General features: G+C 41.0%; 1 protein-coding gene across 1 annotated transcript in view; it reads right to left on the bottom strand.

The window, feature by feature from the left end:
• Positions 1-1,975: 1,975 nt before the first annotated feature.
• The window catches only part of OSTM1 (osteoclastogenesis associated transmembrane protein 1), a 93,050-nt gene continuing 75,161 nt past the window's right edge, over positions 1,976-19,864 (bottom strand). The window contains exons 5-6 of the mRNA XM_085611207.1: positions 16,232-16,397; positions 1,976-4,894 (exon numbers count right to left, since the gene is read on the bottom strand). Of these exons, the coding sequence (XP_085467333.1) occupies positions 4,839-4,894; positions 16,232-16,397 (222 nt within the window). The 3' untranslated portion in view covers positions 1,976-4,838. The remainder of the gene's footprint in view (positions 4,895-16,231; positions 16,398-19,864) is intronic.

Genomic DNA, 19,864 nt, shown 5'->3' with positions numbered 1-19,864 from the left:
ATACATGGGTCTTACCATGGGGGTAATTAGATAATTCACCAGAACAAACTGAGTATATGGCATCTAGGTCCATGGTGGCTCACGAACAGCAACCTAGCTGATGACCTCAAAGAAGAAATAGAGCATTACTACTGACTAAACACAGGATCACTGGAATCCCGCTAGCTTTATGGAAGGCATTTAAGCTGCAGTTAAGAGGCAGGGCAATGGCCCTTCTTGACGAACATCAACTGCTTAACAAGAGGAGGCCGGCTATTGAAAGACCCATATACTAGAACTAGAATTGCAGCGAGAACCAGATTCTTCAAGAACTATAATGTGACAAGTTAAATCTCTGTCCGATTTTGATGGACGACACTATGAGGATGTGGATGGTACCTCAATCCGGAGGCTACAAATTCAGAGAAAGCAGGCAACCTTATACATTAGCTGAGTAGTATGGAAGAAGCTAGTAGGCACGTAGGTGGGATACTTTATACACTGGGGATATTGATTACAGACTCGCTTCCGGTTGCTCTGGGCCGGCACAGATGAACACCCAGATAGTCTTTGGGGGCTGGATACTCTGGGGGTTTCTATGTTAGGCACAGTGATGAGTCAAATGTATTTGCACTTCTTCATGTTGATACTCTGAGGTGGGTGAGCCAACAGAATTACAGAGAGATCTCGGATCTGGCTCAGATCTTAGAGCTGTGCACGAGCCGCGTCCTGAAAAATCTTTGCTGTGTAAATCGCACAACAACCATCACGTAAAATGTGATAAAGCTGCTTCAAATTCAAGGTTTATTTCCTCAACATGTGAAGCTTTGACATTAATAAATCGCATTACAGCATTGCACTTATTACCGTACTTATTAACAGTAGTAGCTTTTAAACATCAACCATTAGTGCATTAAGAGGCAAGTCAGCTGTCATGTAAACACTGCAGGTGACCCAAATTAATATGAAGCAACATTACATTCTATTAAATAAAGCCCAATAGGTTTTTGAACAACTGGTATTCTGAATTCACATAGTTGAAAGGGCCTTTCATATGGGACAATTCAAGAAAAAAAAAAAGTTTGGGTGAAATACATTATTTGCCTAAGCTCACACAATTTAAGCAAGGAAGTTGTGATTTATCCAGGTTTTCTGGTTTCAATTTGTATAAATCAGCCAGGAAATGGGTATTGAGTTATCTTTCCTTACGTTAGGCTTTATTTTTAATCTCTTTGTGCATTTTCTAATTTCTTTTACATAGCGTAACATGACCCGTAAATATTGGAGCGCTTTACATGGGCGTTAGTTACATTAGTCTTTCACATTCATTGTTTATAGGCGGGGCATTAAGTGATTTGCCCATCACCACAGAATGCTGAGCTGACGCCAAGACTCGAACCTGGTCAGCAGCTCTGGCAGTAATGCCACATCCTCGGTAGAGGGATGCAGGAAGAAGCCACATGAAAGCTCTGCTCAATATGGCCTCGAGATTCCAACAGAACCCCGAGCTGAGCCAGAGGCAGGGTTCAGGCTCGAGCTTCCAGTGTCGCGCCCACCTCTGAATACTAGAAGTCATGGATCATAAAAATGCTGCCAAGCATAGTGTGATCACTGTTTTCAGACCGCGTACACTACAAATACCATTAACTTATTTTATAGGCCCAAATTTTCGATAGTTCCTCCCAAAATAAACACCTACATTATTAAGATTTTTTTTAAAGATTTTGTAGACCTTTCAACTCTATCCTCATATTTGTAGCTGTAGATGTGATACTAATCTGGTCCTGTTGCCAAGGTGTCAGCCTATACAATAAAAAAATGAGTAGTACATTTACAAGTTTTCTTATTGGCATATCTTAGAAATATACTTAAACTGTGTTACAACATGCTCAGGTAACCAAGGAAAGAAAAAAATATAAGGTTAACTGAGAAACTTGACAACAGTGTTATATTTCGACAATCCTCGCAAGCAGAAGAAAGATCATAAAACATTGGATTGATGTTAAAAACATTTTATTTACACAAAAGCAAAAACCAGACAGTATTGGAAGCAAAAACGTATAATATATTTGCTACATTATTCAGTTACACCAATGTAACTGCAAGTAGACGTGTAATTCCAGAGAGATTTCCGAGACATATTTTTGGTTTTCATTAGTGGTTATCATGTTAGTAATCAGTGGTCTATCTCTACAATACTTTGAAGACTATACCCTATGAAAACGGTCTCACAATATCAAAATAAATAGTTTACAAGGCACAAAATGAAACTCTCGTTTTAGAAAATGCGTAGATGTGGTGAAGAAGGAAATAAAACTAATGGTCTAGCTAAATGTCTAGTGATATGACATTAATGTAATCCGAAGGAGGGGGGAACTCTGCTCTGTTACTGCTGCTATTAAACCTTGCCACCGCTGCTGCTTTTCATAAAAAACAAGTCACGAGTACTTATTTTTAGCCGAACAGTCAGCAAAGCACTGAAAGCAGCTTTTTTTCTTTCCAAAGTGCTTAACCACCCTATTCCGGGGTAATGACTTGGAGACCTACTTAACATGAATGTGCTCTGAAAACCACTGATTAGGTATCAAAGCTGTCATTCTCCGAGCCTGCACGTAGAAACGAGAGCTTTATCGGCATAACTGAAAGATTGCTTTAAACACCACTCAATCATATGATTCACTGAATCAAGGTACCGCGGCGGCGGCGGATGAAGGAACGCCAACGAGCAGGCGCTGCAGCACAATAGACCTTAAAACAATATCTCGCCAGCCACGATGCATCATCTGTCAAACCCTGGCCAGACAGATGAGCTGGTTCCCTAAGCCACCCAGCTCCCATATAACAGAAAACAGAGTTTGGTTATTTTCTCTCAAGTTGCACTCAATTTGGAAAGCTCTATAATCAATCTACATATCTGGTTCTCTATTGACAGAAACGAATACTCATGTAGGCAAGCGCTTCAGCACCCACATAGGGGTAGTAAGCGCTATATATAAATGCTGCAGTACACTGCAATACAAAATGTAGCAAAATATCTCTCTGTAGCTGCTGTTTCTTCGCTGTGCATTATTTTATATTATTCTTTGGGGGAGGGGCTAAGTACCAGGCTTAGGAGAACTTAATGGGTACCACTGATGGAATGACCCAGAGGTCAAACGTTCACACTGTGTAGTGTGCACAACACGTCATTAATGAAGCCAGCGTTCAATTTAGGTTGAAGGTATCCGCTTTTCCAACACCTGCCACATTTACTGAGCATGCAAAGGTGTTGCAAGTATGTGCACAGACATGGCTGTATTTTTACTCTCCCTGCTAGCCAAAACTGCAAGAAACCTCAAAATACGTTTTCGTCAAATATACTGGAGTCAGAATATTAAATCATCATGTCGGCGAATATTTGGGCGTTTCTAATTCCATTCCTACGATTTTCAGGGAAAACACAGACATAAGACGTCTTCTCGGAGTCAGGGGCTTCAGGAGGGGATACTACAAGGAGAGTGTAATGGAGGTTTCATTGAGACAAGTCAAACCTCCGACATCATTACAACTCGTCTAAAATAGCATTACTCCTTCAAACATCGCAGGCTACCAACAATGCATTTCTGTACTGAAGTCAAGCCTGTTAAAGAGTTTAGAACACGACTGAATGTAGCACTCCAGTGATCTTCCATCTAGTTTCTCGGATCACGCCTTGCATTTTCCAAGGTCAGTCTGTCAGTTTCCAACTTAGTCACGCTGTCACAACGAATAAGGGAACCGGCACAGACTCGATTCAAGAGGACAGACATTTCTGGGAATCTCAACACTTAACATTTCCAACAAAGTTTCAGAAATGCAGTTTCACTTAATTGTATGCATCTTTTCGGTCAAATACTAGAATCATTTAAGCTGCCTGTGCCCTGAGTATTAACAATTCTTCGAGATTCAGCCACTCAGATTATTACAGAGAAAATTAAAAAGCTTCAATTCTAGGAAAAGACCAGAATAACACGAGATGGAGCAGAGTTTAATGTGCTAAGAGCAGGAACACAACTACCGTTTGTTACCACTTACCTCTACCCAGCACATTATCCATAGGGAAATAATAAACCAAAAAATAGGAAGCCTGAAAAAAGGCATATCAAAGTTATACAACGGATAAATAAAACCACTTCGAAATGTAATTTAGGAATGCTTTAACTTTTTGATACTATCAATGCAAACAAATATATATACAAGACTGACCGTGAGAAAGCAGAAAAAACATGTACAGAAAAAGTGACTAAACTATCAACTGATCTGGCACTTTTAACCACCCCCCCCCTCTCAGAAAAAAACACTCACTTGCAGATCACATTCTCAATTAGTTTTTCATTTGCTGACACACACAGAGTGCTAAATAGCATCTGCTATGCAACACCCCAAAAATGTGCAGATTGTTGGCAAAACCAGCTGTGCTGAATTTCAGTCTACATAAGGCAGGTCGAATTTTCCACTGCACCACAACAAAGTATCCAATTTTCTTACAAGTTCAATCACTTAAATTCCAGAGGGGGATGGATAATTTTGTAAATTCACGTGAACACACATTTCATTGGTCGATTATGGCCCCACAAGTGGTCACAACCCTTCACTCTCTCCTGTTGACTACATAACATTTTTTGTTCAACCAGGAAAACCTACAGGATATACTAGCTCAAAAGGAAGGCAACTCCTCCAATACAGGACGATCAACTTTGTGCCTAAGACCAGTCGATGCTGCATTTTCAGAAAGTGAACCTTGAAGTGAACCACTGTGCGCTTCTTCTTGTGCTGAACTTCTCTTTATGAGTAGCTCAATGCCATTATTAATGAGTTTTTTCTTCCGTTTTCTTTGTTCCTCAGCTTGATTTATCTTCACAGTTCAAAAAGTTGGTGGCCGATCTCATGCGCTTAGCTAGAGAATGGAATACAAATGCGTTATATACTTTTAGCAGTGGCTCTCACCTTCGCATCTGTATAACATACATGACCAACAGTGAGTGATTAACATCTAATTGGTAATCAATCATCACGGGATAAATAGAAACACAGCAAAAGCTGAGCATACGTTCAAGTTATACATACAATGATTTAGGTTAATCAACCTCGCGACCTCAGAATAAATACAGGTATGTGCATAAAGAAATTGAGTTTTGGAAGTGCGACCTAATGTTATTTTTCTTCTGAGATCTGTTACATTAAAAAAATATATATTTTCATTGCAGTTGATGTAGACTATTTGCAAGCGTTCCTCCCACCACCTTTTCCCTAAGTGGCAAAGCATATGCCCAGACGTCGGTCCATTGCTCGCTCCGCCACGGAATCCAAGGAGGCCTACGAAGGCCGAAACTGGTCTGGGGTCGTTTGTGTACCTCGCCTGGCAGTTTGGGATGGACTGTTCCCATAAGAAGCAGGGTCAATACTGATTCGCAGAAAGCGAGCCTCGTTCAAGGACCGCACAGTGGAGGAAAAGAACATTTTGGAATGCTGTAGGCTAGTTGTTAGAAATCCAACCCCATCACCTTTTGAATGTTTGACGTTTCTATAAGGAACTTCATCTCGACTTTTTAGCGTGGATACTTTTTCTATGTAAACAAGCTGCTGTTCTCAAATCCCCACTGCTTGGACTGCTCACTTTACTTATCAACTTACAAATGGACATGAGGGCTACGGAGAATTATACATCTACTCATTGAAAGTAAAAAAAAACTTCAATCACTACTACACGGCTGGGTGCGATATGGGGCAAACCTTTAGTGGGAGCAGTTGGAGGACATGCAATATAATGCCATTCTGCATTGCACTGTAGATGTTTTCCTACAGTAAAAGAGAAGAGGAGGAAGAAATATGGTAATCAATAATTAGCTTGGGTTTTTGAGATCCCCGTTCAAGACGAAGGAAAAAAAATCATATATGGCTGTATGGTAACATGAACACACTGGAGAGTGTGCATGTAATAAGCTTACATGCATACGTTTGAAGCATAGAAATGTAACTGTTTGGGCTGGTACCTCTAAAAAATGTGTTCTCGACTGCCTTATTTTTTTTAAGAACTGCATTTTAAACCAGTCACTTGAACAGAACAGAGACTTGTAAAATCAACTAAAAGTCAGAAGTGACAAAGGCACCCCCCTCGCTCGGATTTGTCTTTCCTTTCTTACACTTCTGCAAAGGGACATTGCCAGTTTTGCAAAACGTGGCACTGCCACTGCACAGGAGTACCACCTTATCTTGCCATATGGCATAATTGGAGGCAAAGGTATAAAGGATGCCAGGATTAGGGAGGTGTGGGGCACACAGGGGCTGGTTGCTGAGGGTACTGAGATTCTGAAGAGACCATATACAACCGCAGAGAACCAACAAGAGAGGAAGGGATCCACACGACTAGTCCCCTCAACGATTTATTCAAAAACAACAAAGTCAGTGTAAATTAAGTCAATAAAGGGGGCACTACTAATAAGAAGAGCACTGGTCCACAAATTCCGAACAAGCCGATGTGTTGTTGAGAAGAGTGTAGACCTCAATGAAATTACCCATTTGGTATAAAAGCCCTCACTCGCCAACCTGGTTGGTGACATGCTTCTTCATCGGGCTCCACTGGGATGACCGAATGTCATCCCAGTGTGCTGCAACGCCAGGTTACTGCGGAGCGGGGTTCTTGTGTGGTGATAGTGAATTTAAAATATCCAATTAAGTCAAAAATAAAACTTTAATAATTTTGCTAATTGGAAAAGACTAAAAGGGAGTGAAGGTCAAAAAATAGAAGACCTGGTTCACTCCACGGCGGTCAACATGTTTCTGCCTCTATGAGTGTTCGTCAGGCTTTCTTCAGGACCAGAGTGGATGTGCGGAGCCCCGGTGGTATGAACGCGCTAAGGTTCACCCTACCGTGGACTGCTGTGTGAAAAATAATTTACAGTGAAAAATCCGCCAAAATATATTTATTATGGGGGAGAGGAACGAGTTTATTAAAGAGGCCAATCCGTTTGATGCCTCAAGGATCCCGGGAGGGGGGTGGGAGCAAAACGGCACACCGCCCTTGCTGCTCAGCACCCGTGTGTCACCTATACAGCCTCTCGCTGCCGGGTCCGGATGAAGCATGTCACCAACCAGGTTGGCGAGTGAGGGCTTTTATACCAAATGGGTAATTTCATTGAGGTCTACACTCTTCTCAACAACACATCGGCTTGTTCGGAATTTGTGGACCAGTGCTCTTCTTATTAGTAGTGCCCCCTTTATTGACTTAATTTACACTGACTTTGTTGTTTTTTCATATACAACCGCAGAAACATTGGTTTCATATGGTATGTGGGGAAAACTGGCATGGCTTAACTAAGATTTGCTGGACGTTATAAAAAAAACATTGCTAACTAACACACACAAAAATGATATACGATATGTAGAAAAATAATGTATAATAAATAACCAATAGTAGTAAAATACCATTTGTTGTGTGTGTCTACTGTTTTGGGGATCCAGGGCCTGGCTGTTCAGTATAAATAATTCCTGCAAATGAGAAGTGCTCTGACAGGGTTGTCTGACTCCTAACACACCGTCTAAAGGAGCATAACTTGTTAGAGAGAAGAGTGAGAGGTACCTGCCAGTTCTCCTTTTCTCAGACAAGGGCATGATACTTCTATTTCTTCTTGGGGCTGAGGAGACCTATCTGGGTGTGCCCTCATAACAGCAGTGGGTGAGAACAGAAAAAAGTGCATGTGATTTAAATTGCAGGCCCAAAGCACCGTGTTGGCCATCTGACAAGAATTTTTCTAATTCTGTATCTACAGATCCCGATGATGGCTTACTCGCCTGAACCTTCACTACAAAATAAGACACTCGGTGAGATAGAGGCAGAGTTCCACAGAGAGGGTGAGCCACTGGCCAAAGCCCCGGAAGACATTGGGAGACTTGGTGCCACAACTGCGCCTCCAGATGTCCATACGCAAAGAGAATCCAGACATTACTGATGTTGAGATTGCCTCCCAGTAAAGAATAGATCATATCAAGTCTTCATTTGCGTATTTTGAAATAAATCCCCAAGTTTCTGTTTTCTCAGCAAACCATCTATGAATTAAAAAAAAATTGTCCCAAAAAAACCTGCTTTAAAGACCCATTATCGTTTGCAAACGGCATACCTAGAATCTTAAGAAACCAGAACAAAGACAAATGTAATGAGGATCTTAAACACCCACCTAATCTTTTTAGGAGAGAAAAAACGCACTTTTACAAGGCATGGAAGGTCAGAAATCTTTTATCTATCCAACACAGCTTCAATACATGTATTGCCAAACTTTAATTCTTTTGGCCCAACTACTAAGGAGGGTTACAGTCTCAGCAGGTTAATATGCCCTTGTAGAAGTTTGCCTTTTCTGCTTGGTCACTCCCGGTTTTTCACCTTTCTCTGGACCCTATATTTTTACTGGCTTTAGAACTCTGTGGAATTTCCCTCACCTATGGAAGATCAGAGGAGGAATGGACCTGCTGTTTGTGACCTTAGAGGAGCCCTGAAGTACTGGACCTGCTCCCTCTTCTACCCAGGACAAAGAAATGGATTTCAAGGTTCAGTCGGCTGACCTCCTGTGTGGCTACAGGGAGACAAGTTGCAAGAGGCCGTCACCTTGAAGTAACCAAGAAAAGAATGCCTGTTCTCCCCCTTTAAACATGGTTGAATTTACTTTTTCCTAATTGGCATATTTAACTTGCCTATTAGTCCCTAGTATATGGTGTAGAAAGTGCACCCTGGCCCTGAAAGTTAAATGCCACTAGTGGACTGCAGCACTTATCGTGCCATCCACTATAGTGCTATGACAAACCAGCTTTCAAAATAACGCAATTTTTTAGCAGGGGAAACCCTTCCTTTTAAATACTAAAAAGTCATCCCTATGTACGCCTTGCAGCAACAAGGTAAGTATGTGTGGTATTTCTCAAAGACCGCCCTGGGGTACCGACGGAGAGAGCGGGGCCCCCTTCCCTGAGTAAGGACCAGGTTGAGGTGAGGGCGCAACCCAATGATTATGGGTATCCGGTTCACGATATCTTGAAATTCAAGAATTGACCGGTGCATATTCTTGGTCACATGTTTTCACTATAGCAGCAGCATCTAAGGTCCTGAGGAAAGCCCAGATACTTATAGATCAAATTGGGCAGAAACATGTCGACCCTACTAATATGGACAATAGCATAATGATAAAGAATTTTTGCTAAGTTGCCATACTGCTTTTTAATTATGACAGGGGCACTCTGCTAATAAAGAACATTTGATTTCCTCTAGTCATTTTTATCTTCACCAATTATTATTTAGTGCTGCTTTTTCTAGGACCCCCTTCACAACCTTTGGGTACACTGTCGTTTTGACACATATTGAGATCTGACAGCAACCCCCTTTTTTGCGTTCTCTCTGTGTGCTCCCTGGTCAATATGTCTAGACTAGGTTTGTCACTCTGAGAATCACAGACCCAAATGATGACAAATAATCACCTTCTGTGAATGATGGGTCCTGTTCTAGAAGGGTTTCTCTCCTAAAGAGATGTCAGAACAGCTGTGAGTATTGTCTCCTGGTTTATCTTTTTGATTCTGCACAGACCCAGGTTGTTTTGTGGTTATTGTGTTAGTGATTGAGGAAAACACAACCTGCAGGTCTTTAAACCTCTCCCTTGGACCTCCCCCTAGCTCTTGTTGTGTTGCTGATTTAAAAGTGGGACATGTAGAAAATTAATGCTACCATGTCACTACAGTGACAAGCAAAAAAATATTTTTACTGAGGCAGGCCTAGCTGTGTTATGTGAAAAAACAGAGTACGGATTTCATTACTAAAACCATAGCTTGAGTATGGGATTAGCTAAAAAAATAATTAATTTGTTTTAATAGTTATTAAAAATTCAATAGTGAAGATGGATTTTTAACAAACATTAAGGAAAATTAACTTTTAGAAAGTTATTCTTTACTCTTTACCAGCCTGAACTGTCAGAAGTATAATATGCACACACTTCTGCCACTTCTCAGCCTGTGCTCAGGCTGGAAAAGGTGTGAAATAAGTGTGAAATGCCTACCAGGAGCAAACAATAGGTTGACCTGAATGAGCAGAGAGGACTCCTCAGAGTTCAACAGAATATGAAGTGTGGGGGTTGTGCGCCTCCTTCTGACAGCACAGTGTCAAATCCTTTAACAGATCTGCTGAGTCACATGTAACACTTGGAGCGCACCTGAAAGGGAGAGAAGGATGCCAAGACAATTCTTGTAGGTACCTTGTCTGGTTGCTGAAGGATTCTGATTTTGTCCTACCAGACTTCTGTATCTCTGTTTGTTGTGGGTACAGTGCCAGGCTTCAAACTGGATTTTAGAGTTAGACATGGGAGGACATAAAGATTACCATACTACACTCTCCTTGTACATCCCCAGCCCTCAGAGCCCAAGTTATTATTTTTTTTTTTAAATCTTTATTTTTCATTTTATCAACACGTAATGGTGTAGTCTTTACCTGTTGGAATATAGCAGAATGATACAGTCTATATATGAGATGGTCAAATAAATGGTATTGATAACCTGATGCACACAAATCTGTGTCCTTGTTCTCCAGAAGACGGGCAAACGGTCTCCCCTTCCTGTTAGTGATGATAAGACACAACAGCTATGTGGAATTATCGCCCTCCCCTTCCTCAACATTCCGGTGGTCTGAGTCCCCAGAGTCAGAGCTTGTGTCGGAGTCTGTTGGTGCCCTAGAGTCTGGATCTAAAAGCTTAGCTGTAACGGCCCCCCCATGTGTGTAGTGCATCTTCACGTTTATCATCCCTTCTACTATGCCACATTTGTGTCTTCTCAGCTCTCAGAGCCCCAGTTCAGTGTGGCTGAATACTATCGCCTTCATAAAAAAACCCTAACAGATGGCATTTTGGGCCTGTTTGCAGTAAGGCAAACATGAAGAGTCAACCTCACCCATTAGCTGGTGACAGGCATAAATGTGGCACCAACTTCAGAAAATGTTCTGGACCTGTGGAAGATCAGAAGAGGACTGGACCTGCAGTCTGTGACCTTAGAGGAGCCCTGAAGTACTGGACCTGCTACCTCTTGCACCCAAGACAAAGAAGTAGATTTCAAGGGTCGGTCGGCTGACCTCCTGTGTGGTTACATGGAGACAAGTTGCAAGAGTCCTTTTCCTGGAAGTACAAAGCTGACCAGTGGCAACTGGCCATGAACTGGATTCTGTTGTTGGCCTCTACTCAACATCCGGTGCATCGCCAATTGCCTCCCATGAGGTTATGGGGCATTAGAAGTGTACTTCTGTGATTGGTTGGGACTTGGGAAACTAAGTCAGAGGGTAAAATCTTTCACCAGGATGAACCTAGTTGGTGCATCCAATCTGCATTCAATTGCAGTTGGTCTAAAACTGCACCTAGGACTAAGGCTATTGCAACCACTGACTATCACTGCCACTTTGTGCTTTTTGGCGATATTTCTAATTAAAACTCTAAAAACTCATATCTCCAGTTTCCCTTATTGTATTTTTGTCACTTTGGTGTCATTTGTTATTAAATGTTACTCTAGTATGCTAATTCTGTTTGGGATATTTATGGTTTGGCATTTTGACTTTATTACGGTGTTGATAATGCATAAACACTGCCCTAAGTGGAGTCTTTCTGCTCTGTGCCACAGCTACCATGATGTTGCGCTCAGATTAATTTAGTGGTTTTGAGTGAATATTCCTTGAAGTGGGCACTTGATCACTCCCTCCCCCAAATTATAATCCAATTTATTACCGGCCTTTTAGAAGGGCCATTCAACCATCATCACATTAAAATACTATTTTTTCCAATTTATGGGTGGATGTTTAACTTGCCAATAGGAATTTTGCAATCACACCTTCAACCAGAAAAATGACTTGAGTTACACCTAAAAAAAAACATAGTTTCTTTACTATGCATAGCCATTAATATTATATATTTTTTCTCCACGTTTAACAATTTCAGATTTATTGCCATTCACATATAAATGACATCTAAATGAACATACATCTCAGAGTGGTGTCAAACCAATACCAGTAATTTGAGTACAACTCAATGCCATTAAAGCTTGGACAGCAACTCATTTACTTATTTAAACCAAAACCAAAACTAAACTGAGCTAAACTAAAGTACTGATACAGATTTCAGACAGACTAACAGCCTTTTTTAGAGAAGGATGGTAACATACTTAGGGTTTTAATAAAACCGTCTGAGTACAGTTGTCAAACCCTGAGGAGATCTTGAGAAATCCCCCCTAAAAGTGCAATCGGCAGGACCAACACATTAAATGTGTTTCCAACTCAATGTTACTGAAAAAAAACAACTTACTGGTTCTTCGATTTGCCGGTCCGAGGAAATAGAATCTTTGGCATTAAGAAGAACCCTCAAGGTTGACATAATCAATGTAAATCGACAGCACTGACAATTTTGCTCCTTTTAACATGGAAGCCATGATAGTAAAATCTGAAAGTGGTTTCCAAAGCTTTGCTCTAGTGCCCCAATATAAGTCTTAACACATGAACTGGAATGGATAGATCTTTGGTATAAAGTACAGGTATGCTCCTGAGAAAGCTCAGAAAGGTAAAATAACAGTCCTCTTACAATAATTCAGCAAGAGCCACTTCTGCTTTCAAAGACAAAGATAATCAACTGAGTTTAAATATCAAAAAGGAAAATTGTTAAGAAATTAAAAGAACAGTCAAAAGACTATAACAATGAAAGTTATGCTGTAGACTTAAAATACTGCTTGAACAGTCCAGGATTGTCTCCTGGGAGTATTGCAGCAAAGCCCACGCAAATGAAAATATATTTAGTAGCTGTTTCAGATCCTGAATTTCAAGGCAAATGTGTATTTGTTTTAAAACTTGAGTCACACCAATACATTATAATATCATAGCATGGACAAAATCTTGGTATGAAAAAAATCTGCAATCGGTTTAATGAATTCAAGATATATTAAACATGGTTTTAGTTCGTACAGCCTCAATGTTGTTTAGGTTTCCTACACCATTGTTTTTTAATGGTGCTGTGGAAAGATTATTCTGCTTTACACCATTGATATACCAAGAAACAGTGAATATTTGCTATGGGGTGCAAAAAATTAAAATGATTAAAAAAAATGAATATCATCACGGTTATTGGTTTTAACTTTGCTTTGAGAGCGCTCAGTTTAAGTTGAGGGTCGTAAACAGAAATCCGAGTAAACAAATGTTGGCTGAGGTTTGATGACCTCATTCCAAAAACACCTGAACCAGTTTCCTACTGCCAACTTATAAACCAGATGCTGACCCCAGTCCTTTGAGCGCTCCCACCAACTAGAAATGTTGATCACAACAACTATTACAAGCATATACATTGGAAGTTCACTTGTGAAGCACACTGAACAAGTGACTATGGGCTCGGGTGGGGTTGATAGCAGTCCTGCTGAACAGTATCTCCCTCACCTCCTAACTCCTGCACCAACCATATAATGCCTTTTCATCTGCTAACTTAACAATAGGAACAACTTTGATGCTGGACCAGTTTATCCTTGCCAACAAGAAATCTGTATTTTTGTGGTTTGGGACCTCATTTCACTTTTAGGATATCGTTTTAAGGGTGGACAGCATATAGGCTGTCTGGGCTCAAACCGAATGAACCAAACCCACTTAATCCTACTCAGGACAGCTAAGGAACTAGGAAAACAGATAGTTGCATCACAGCACACTGGATATTTTGCAACCTTATATCTGGCATCAAGATGAATTAAGATGAAGTAACCTGTAAAAGAACTCTGGTCCAAAGATGTTCAAACACTACAGCGGTTGAGTGATCTATTGCACGTCACCTTATATTATTATGATTATAGCATCTTAGCACATCTACATACCAAGGGTTACTACAACTCAATTTAATAGTGCTCACCCACCCACCCACCTAGGAATGAAAGGCGTGCTGACCTTAGCAGGATTCAAACATCTGAAATGCAGCTCATTGCAGATGTCAGCTGCAAGCATGAAATTAATGAGGCATCTGGCCAGTTGATGAAATAATAAAACTGGTAAGGTTCACATCCCAGCTCAGAAGATACATGGACCTTTTTGTACTATCTTAAAATGTTAACTACCCTACATTTTCTTGTATTAAATAGAGACTCTTTCCAAGATACAGCTGTGACTTTTGAGGTTTTTAGTTACCATTATACTGTATGTGAGTTCCAAACCATCAACACCTCCTCAGGAAGTCTTGACAGTTGGACGGCTCTATTCCTTGCAAAGTCAAGACCTAAATAGAAATAGTTGGCATCCAATGAGCAAAAGTATAGTATATGTGCCCATGGGGTGCCAGCTGTAAAGGGTAGTTTCTCACTAGCGTTTTGCTCAGTAACTACTTCCCCAGGTCATGTAGGATAGACCCAACAGAAGGGCATCAAATAATGGACACTATGCAGAATTATGCAATACACCACAGAAATGTTCCTTTCTACTATGTTTTTGCAGAAGATTTAAAACAGTAAAGCATTCAGAGAGTAAAGGATGACTATTTTTAGGTCGCTTTGTATATGCAGTTAAAATTTAAAGAGACTGGTGTAAATTTCACAATTGTTATAGACCACACAGTTTCTAGATGCTGTACACCTGGGTCCAAATATTTTTACTGTAGACCGTCACAGTGCCAAGTTTTTAAAATGAAAAATATAGAAAAGGACTCCTCTTGAGACAGCATTATATATAAAGAACCAAATTCTCATTGCATGTGAAAGTTAATTATTTAGTGGCTGATTAAGATGTGATGTAAGGAGATTTTCTATAATTGTGTAGATGTCCTACTGATATTAAGCCCACTCATTAATGAAGATTGTATTGAATATTGATACTATGTTCTGGAGGGCAATATTCAATGAGTTAGTAATGAAGGAAAAACAAGCACTGGCAAAGCCAATAGTGCTCACATTTGGGACTTATTCTCTATGCTGATGCCTCTGGCGATGCTGTACAGCGTTTGGCTTTTTCCAGGCACTGTGCAGCATCTTCAAAATAAATAAAGGTGCGATGAATTGACGTCATTCTACTTGCACTTACATGCAGGATGATGCACGCGCACACCAGTAAAATATATGTGCACAAATTCATTTGATTTTTTATGTACTGATCCAAGATGGCAGATGCCACATGGATCGGTAAATAAACAGAAAATATTTGATACAATTAAAAAAACTAAAAACTGCTGGATGAATTAACGAAGGAGCGAATGGGCAGGTGTATGGGGGCAAGGAGGGAAAAAGAATCCCATGAGGGCAGAGGAAGAAGCACACAAGGGGAAGAAAACACACAAGGGGGAGAAGCACACATGGAGACAAGAACACAAAGGGTGTGGGTGGTGAGAGAAGAACACAGAACACGCAAAAAGGGAGGGAAGCACCCAAAGCTGAGAACAACTTTCGAGTTTGAGGGGGGGGGGGGGGGAAGGGTGGAGAAGTACACAAAAAAAAAATGAAAGGAGCATAGGAGGAGATTGAGATCTGGAAATCACATACTCTATTGAGGCATGCTCAACCAAAAAAAAATCCCTAAAAGTGAGCAGCCTGTCAGAGATATAGCAATTGAGGCTATGCTCCAAGGGAGGGGCAAGCTAAAATTAAGAAACAGGCAAATGAGTGTCAAAGTCAATAAATTGTAAGCCATGGGTGGGCTGTAAGCCCCTGTAAATTCTTGGTAAGCCCAAAACAAGCATTTTGCAACCAGACACCTTGCGCTGTCTGGTAGGCTGAGCCTACAATCCTAAAAACCTTAATATCATCCACAGAGACATCATTCCACAATGCTGAAGTTAACTTTCCTCATTTGGTCTGCTTCTTTAATCCTGGTATGCTTTGCTGTTGGAAGAGGGGGTGTCCGAGTTCACGGTTAAACAACAGTATTGCATCAATATAAACTGATAATTATAGTTGCAATCCAAATTCTTACTCCAGGTAAATGCGGTGCCGCAGTCCTAGTACGAGTTTCTATGGTAGATGGGGGTATCTTCTTGGTAGCACATAATAGGAACTACCCCACAATAGTGGCGATACAGAATAACTTTCCCACCGGTCATTCTGCTGGGATTTTATGACTAAACCACACCAACAGAGAAAGTAGCTCAAAATCCACACTCCCTCATTACCACTTTACCCAAATGGCTTTAGAGTAATTATCCAATAGTTTTTTTTTTTATAGAATACCTATGTACTACCTAAGAGACTGTACCTCGAGTTCCACAATTCAAAAGATACTTACGCAAAATGAGTTTACGCTTTTTTTGTTCAGAATGTAAGTAACTGCTTAGGTAGAAGATGACTGGCAGAAAAAGTATAAAGGAAGAAACTGCTACCACCGGCACCACATCATAGAAAGGAATATTGCATTTGAATATCTGACTCCACAGTATACGAGTACTGTTCATCTACAAGTAAAAAGAAAAAGATAAAAAGTGTAATTAATTTTGATTAAGCAAAACATCTTCAACAGCATATCATATTTCCTAGAGTTCGGCAAAGCAACTTTTTTTTACAGTTTTAAAAATTGAATAAATGTTTACTTTGCATTGCGCCGAAGATGACCAGTTAGGCCCGGGAGTCCTTTAAAAAATAAACAATTGGCAACGGAGAAGAGCGGGAAGAAACGTATTAATATAATATATTGCTAACAAGACTTTGTCAAGGCTGTTTGCTTTGCCATCAACGAACGCCAAATGGCTGCAGTTACATCATGCACATGCATCGGGATGCATGAATGTACAAGAAGCCATTTTAAGATGCCTATTGATGCATACACATGCGTGTCGGTGTCGTGACACACTGGTGGCATTTTGGCATTTTTAATTGACTATTTTAACACGAAGTTAAAATTTAAAAAAGCAGTTCGAGAGTGCACAGCAACACAAAAAAGAAACTTAACAGCCCAGTAATAATTTGCTTTTGTAAAATAAATTCATTAAAAAAATTGAAAGTAGTAAGTGCAGGAATAAATGGAGGGTGTGCGAGGAGAGTGAGAGGGGAAGAAACCAATGGAAGACATGCACTCTCAAGGAGGGCTGTAGCAAAGCAAAAAATAAAGCAGTAATTAAAGAACTTTCATAGGCTATCAAGGACGCAACCATGCATTTAATATCCTATCTATTTACCTCCTTTTCTAAACAAGCATTGGCATAGCCAATAGGTCTCGCCTTTGGGACTTTATAAGTGTTTAGCCATGCAACAGTTGATGTTGTTGCACCAAGGATATTGTGCTGCATAACTAAATACTTATAAGGATCAAAAGCGAGACATATTGGCTATGCCAATGCTTGTTTAGCTTTCTAATCACTAATGGGAGCTGCTTTTATTTTGGTGCCAGGGACTATTTTCTGTCCCGGTCCGACCTAGATACTCATAGCTTTTTAACATTTTTAGGTCCCTCTTATGAATGTGAGTCAGGATGTGGACTGTAAGTCTGCAAAGTGCTTCTTCTGCATTTGAAGAAAGGATCTATGGAATCTGAACTAAAAGTTTAACACTGGTTTGGGAGGTGACATTACTGGTTCACCATCAAAATGAAAAGTCATGAATTTGGGTCAACAATATGGGAGGTTTAGTGTTACAAAGGAAACTGCAGCTATGAACACCGATCAGTTTACCTCCAAGTAAGAATACATTTGCACTTGGCAGTAACACCCACGTTCCCACTTGGTGTTATCAGGATTACAATACTTTTAGAAACAGTTTACACTACATAACTAGAGAAGGGGAAGTCAGCAGAAAAATAAACAAACCACACACAAACGTTAGGAAACTAATAGAAAAAACTCCAAGGGAAATGAAAATATCTGATACCAAGGCATTAGCACTGAAAATCAGATTTAACTCGGGGACTGTGTTTACATAAAGCGGGATAAGGCAGCAGCCTTAGAGCAATGCTTCCGGGTTGTGTCAAATAAGAGCTTAATGGTCCTGTATGAAGGGAGCTGGCTAGGTACAAAATACATTCTATTCCGAAAGTTCTGGAGATCCTCGAATCATTCCTGCACGTATACTCAGGACCTTAGGAGCCGTGGTTTAGGAGCAGTATGGAAACACGCTAACAAGATGGGACTGGTGGCCCGTACAAGAGGTTACATTGGATCAATATTACTAACACCTGATATCAGTGCAAAAAATAAGATAATTGTATGATAACCATTTTGCTCGCATACATTTGCGTTCAACTACAATTGTTTACATTTCAAATTGCTTTTTGTAACTCTTTTGGAGCCACCAAACCATGTACAACTGGTCAAGTAGGTAGTTACCCAACCTTACAGTGCATGGATGAAGAGAGGTGTTGGTTGTAGTGTCATTTGGTAGTGCTGAGTTTTCGTGCCATGTTTGAGGCCTGGAGAGTGTGCGCTAGACTTTGCGGGCGGCATGAGGGAACAGCTTATGCATGAAGTGAAAGCAACGGAAGCATTAAGGACTGATTGCTTGACAGGCCACCTGGACTAACCAGTGTTGCTTGAGGTCAGCTGCGCCAGATTTTAGGAGCATCCAAGCCATTGTTGTTATTCTGAATTCAAGGACATTTTAGGTGATCATTATTCTGTATGGTAGCATGCATCAGCCTTGCAGTCCGGACAGGGAAAGACCTGCGCAATGGAATTTTCAAAGGAATCCACCCGGCATGATAGCCGTCTTATCCCTAGAGGCACTGTTATGCTAGTTGTTGCCCAACCAGGAGCAATGGAGGCCAAAACCCCTGATGGCATCGTGAAGCCACCATTAAAACAAAACATTATGTGGAGACAGACACAATGGGAGCCTAACCCTAGGAGCACCTCGAAGGCTACATTAAAAAGCATCGCGGCACCGACGCTTTACTTTTAATGTTAAAAGTAAAGCGCGGGTGCCGCGATTAGTAAAGAATCAGATTTTTTTTTCTATTTCTTTACTTTTGTCATAATCGCGGCACCCGCGCTTTACTTATAACATCAAAAGTAAAGCGAGGGTGCCGCGATTATACCAAAAGTAAGGAAAACAAGCGGCACTGAAAGTGGTCGCGATCGCTAGTGTCAACAACTAGTGGTGCGCGCGCACCACAGAGGAGCGGGGGGTGGGAGCACGGCAGCGACAGAAAGGCGAACGTGCGCTGCTGCGCGTGCTAGCCACTGTCGGGAACTGTCGGGAACCTTACTGAAATAAATGACGTAGAACTGCCTGTCCCACGGCCGGTTGGGAGGGGGTGGGGGGCAAGTAGTAATTGGTACCCTGATGTGGTCATTGCTTGCGACCTGAGTCGTGTGCTTGTGATGTTGGTTTCCTACTCCTTACGTCTCCTCTCTCACCCATGAAAAGGGCCACATTCGTGATCAGGTTTTTTTCTTCTGACAAGATTGAATTGGCTCTGCCCCGTCCTCTTGTATGGTCCGACCACTACCTACTTATTTTTAAAATAAAGAAAACACTTGCTCAGTCTCTTAAGCATTGTGCGGAGCGTACCAGTAGTTTCAGACCTTTTAATCTAATGACTTCGGCGGCTCTAGGAGTTTTTCTTAAGACACACCCGCTCTGTTTCAATGATAGCCTTACGCATGATGTTCTCACCTTAGAGAGCTGGCTGGAAACCTGCGTAAATGAGCTTGCCCCTCCCAAGCTCCGCGTGGCCAATGAGGGCAGAGCTTTGGCCCCCTGGTTCACGGAGGCTCTCAGGAAAAGCAGAAGCCTTTGTAAACATTTAGAGAGAATATGGAGGAAGGATTTTAATTCCACGTATAAGGCGGCATTAAAAGCCTATTATGCCAAAGTTCGCCTGGAAAAAAAGAACTTTTTAAACTTAAAAGTAGACAAGGCAGGCAATAAAAGCAAAGAACTTTTTAAAATTGTCAAAGATTTTGCGGCCCCCTGTGCAATAAAGAATCCT

This window comes from Triturus cristatus, chromosome 6, assembly GCF_964204655.1.
Source record: "Triturus cristatus chromosome 6, aTriCri1.1, whole genome shotgun sequence".
NCBI classification, from domain to species: domain Eukaryota; kingdom Metazoa; phylum Chordata; class Amphibia; order Caudata; family Salamandridae; genus Triturus; species Triturus cristatus.
The sequence above is the reverse complement of the archived record's forward strand: the minus strand, read 5'-3'. Positions and strand labels throughout refer to the sequence as shown.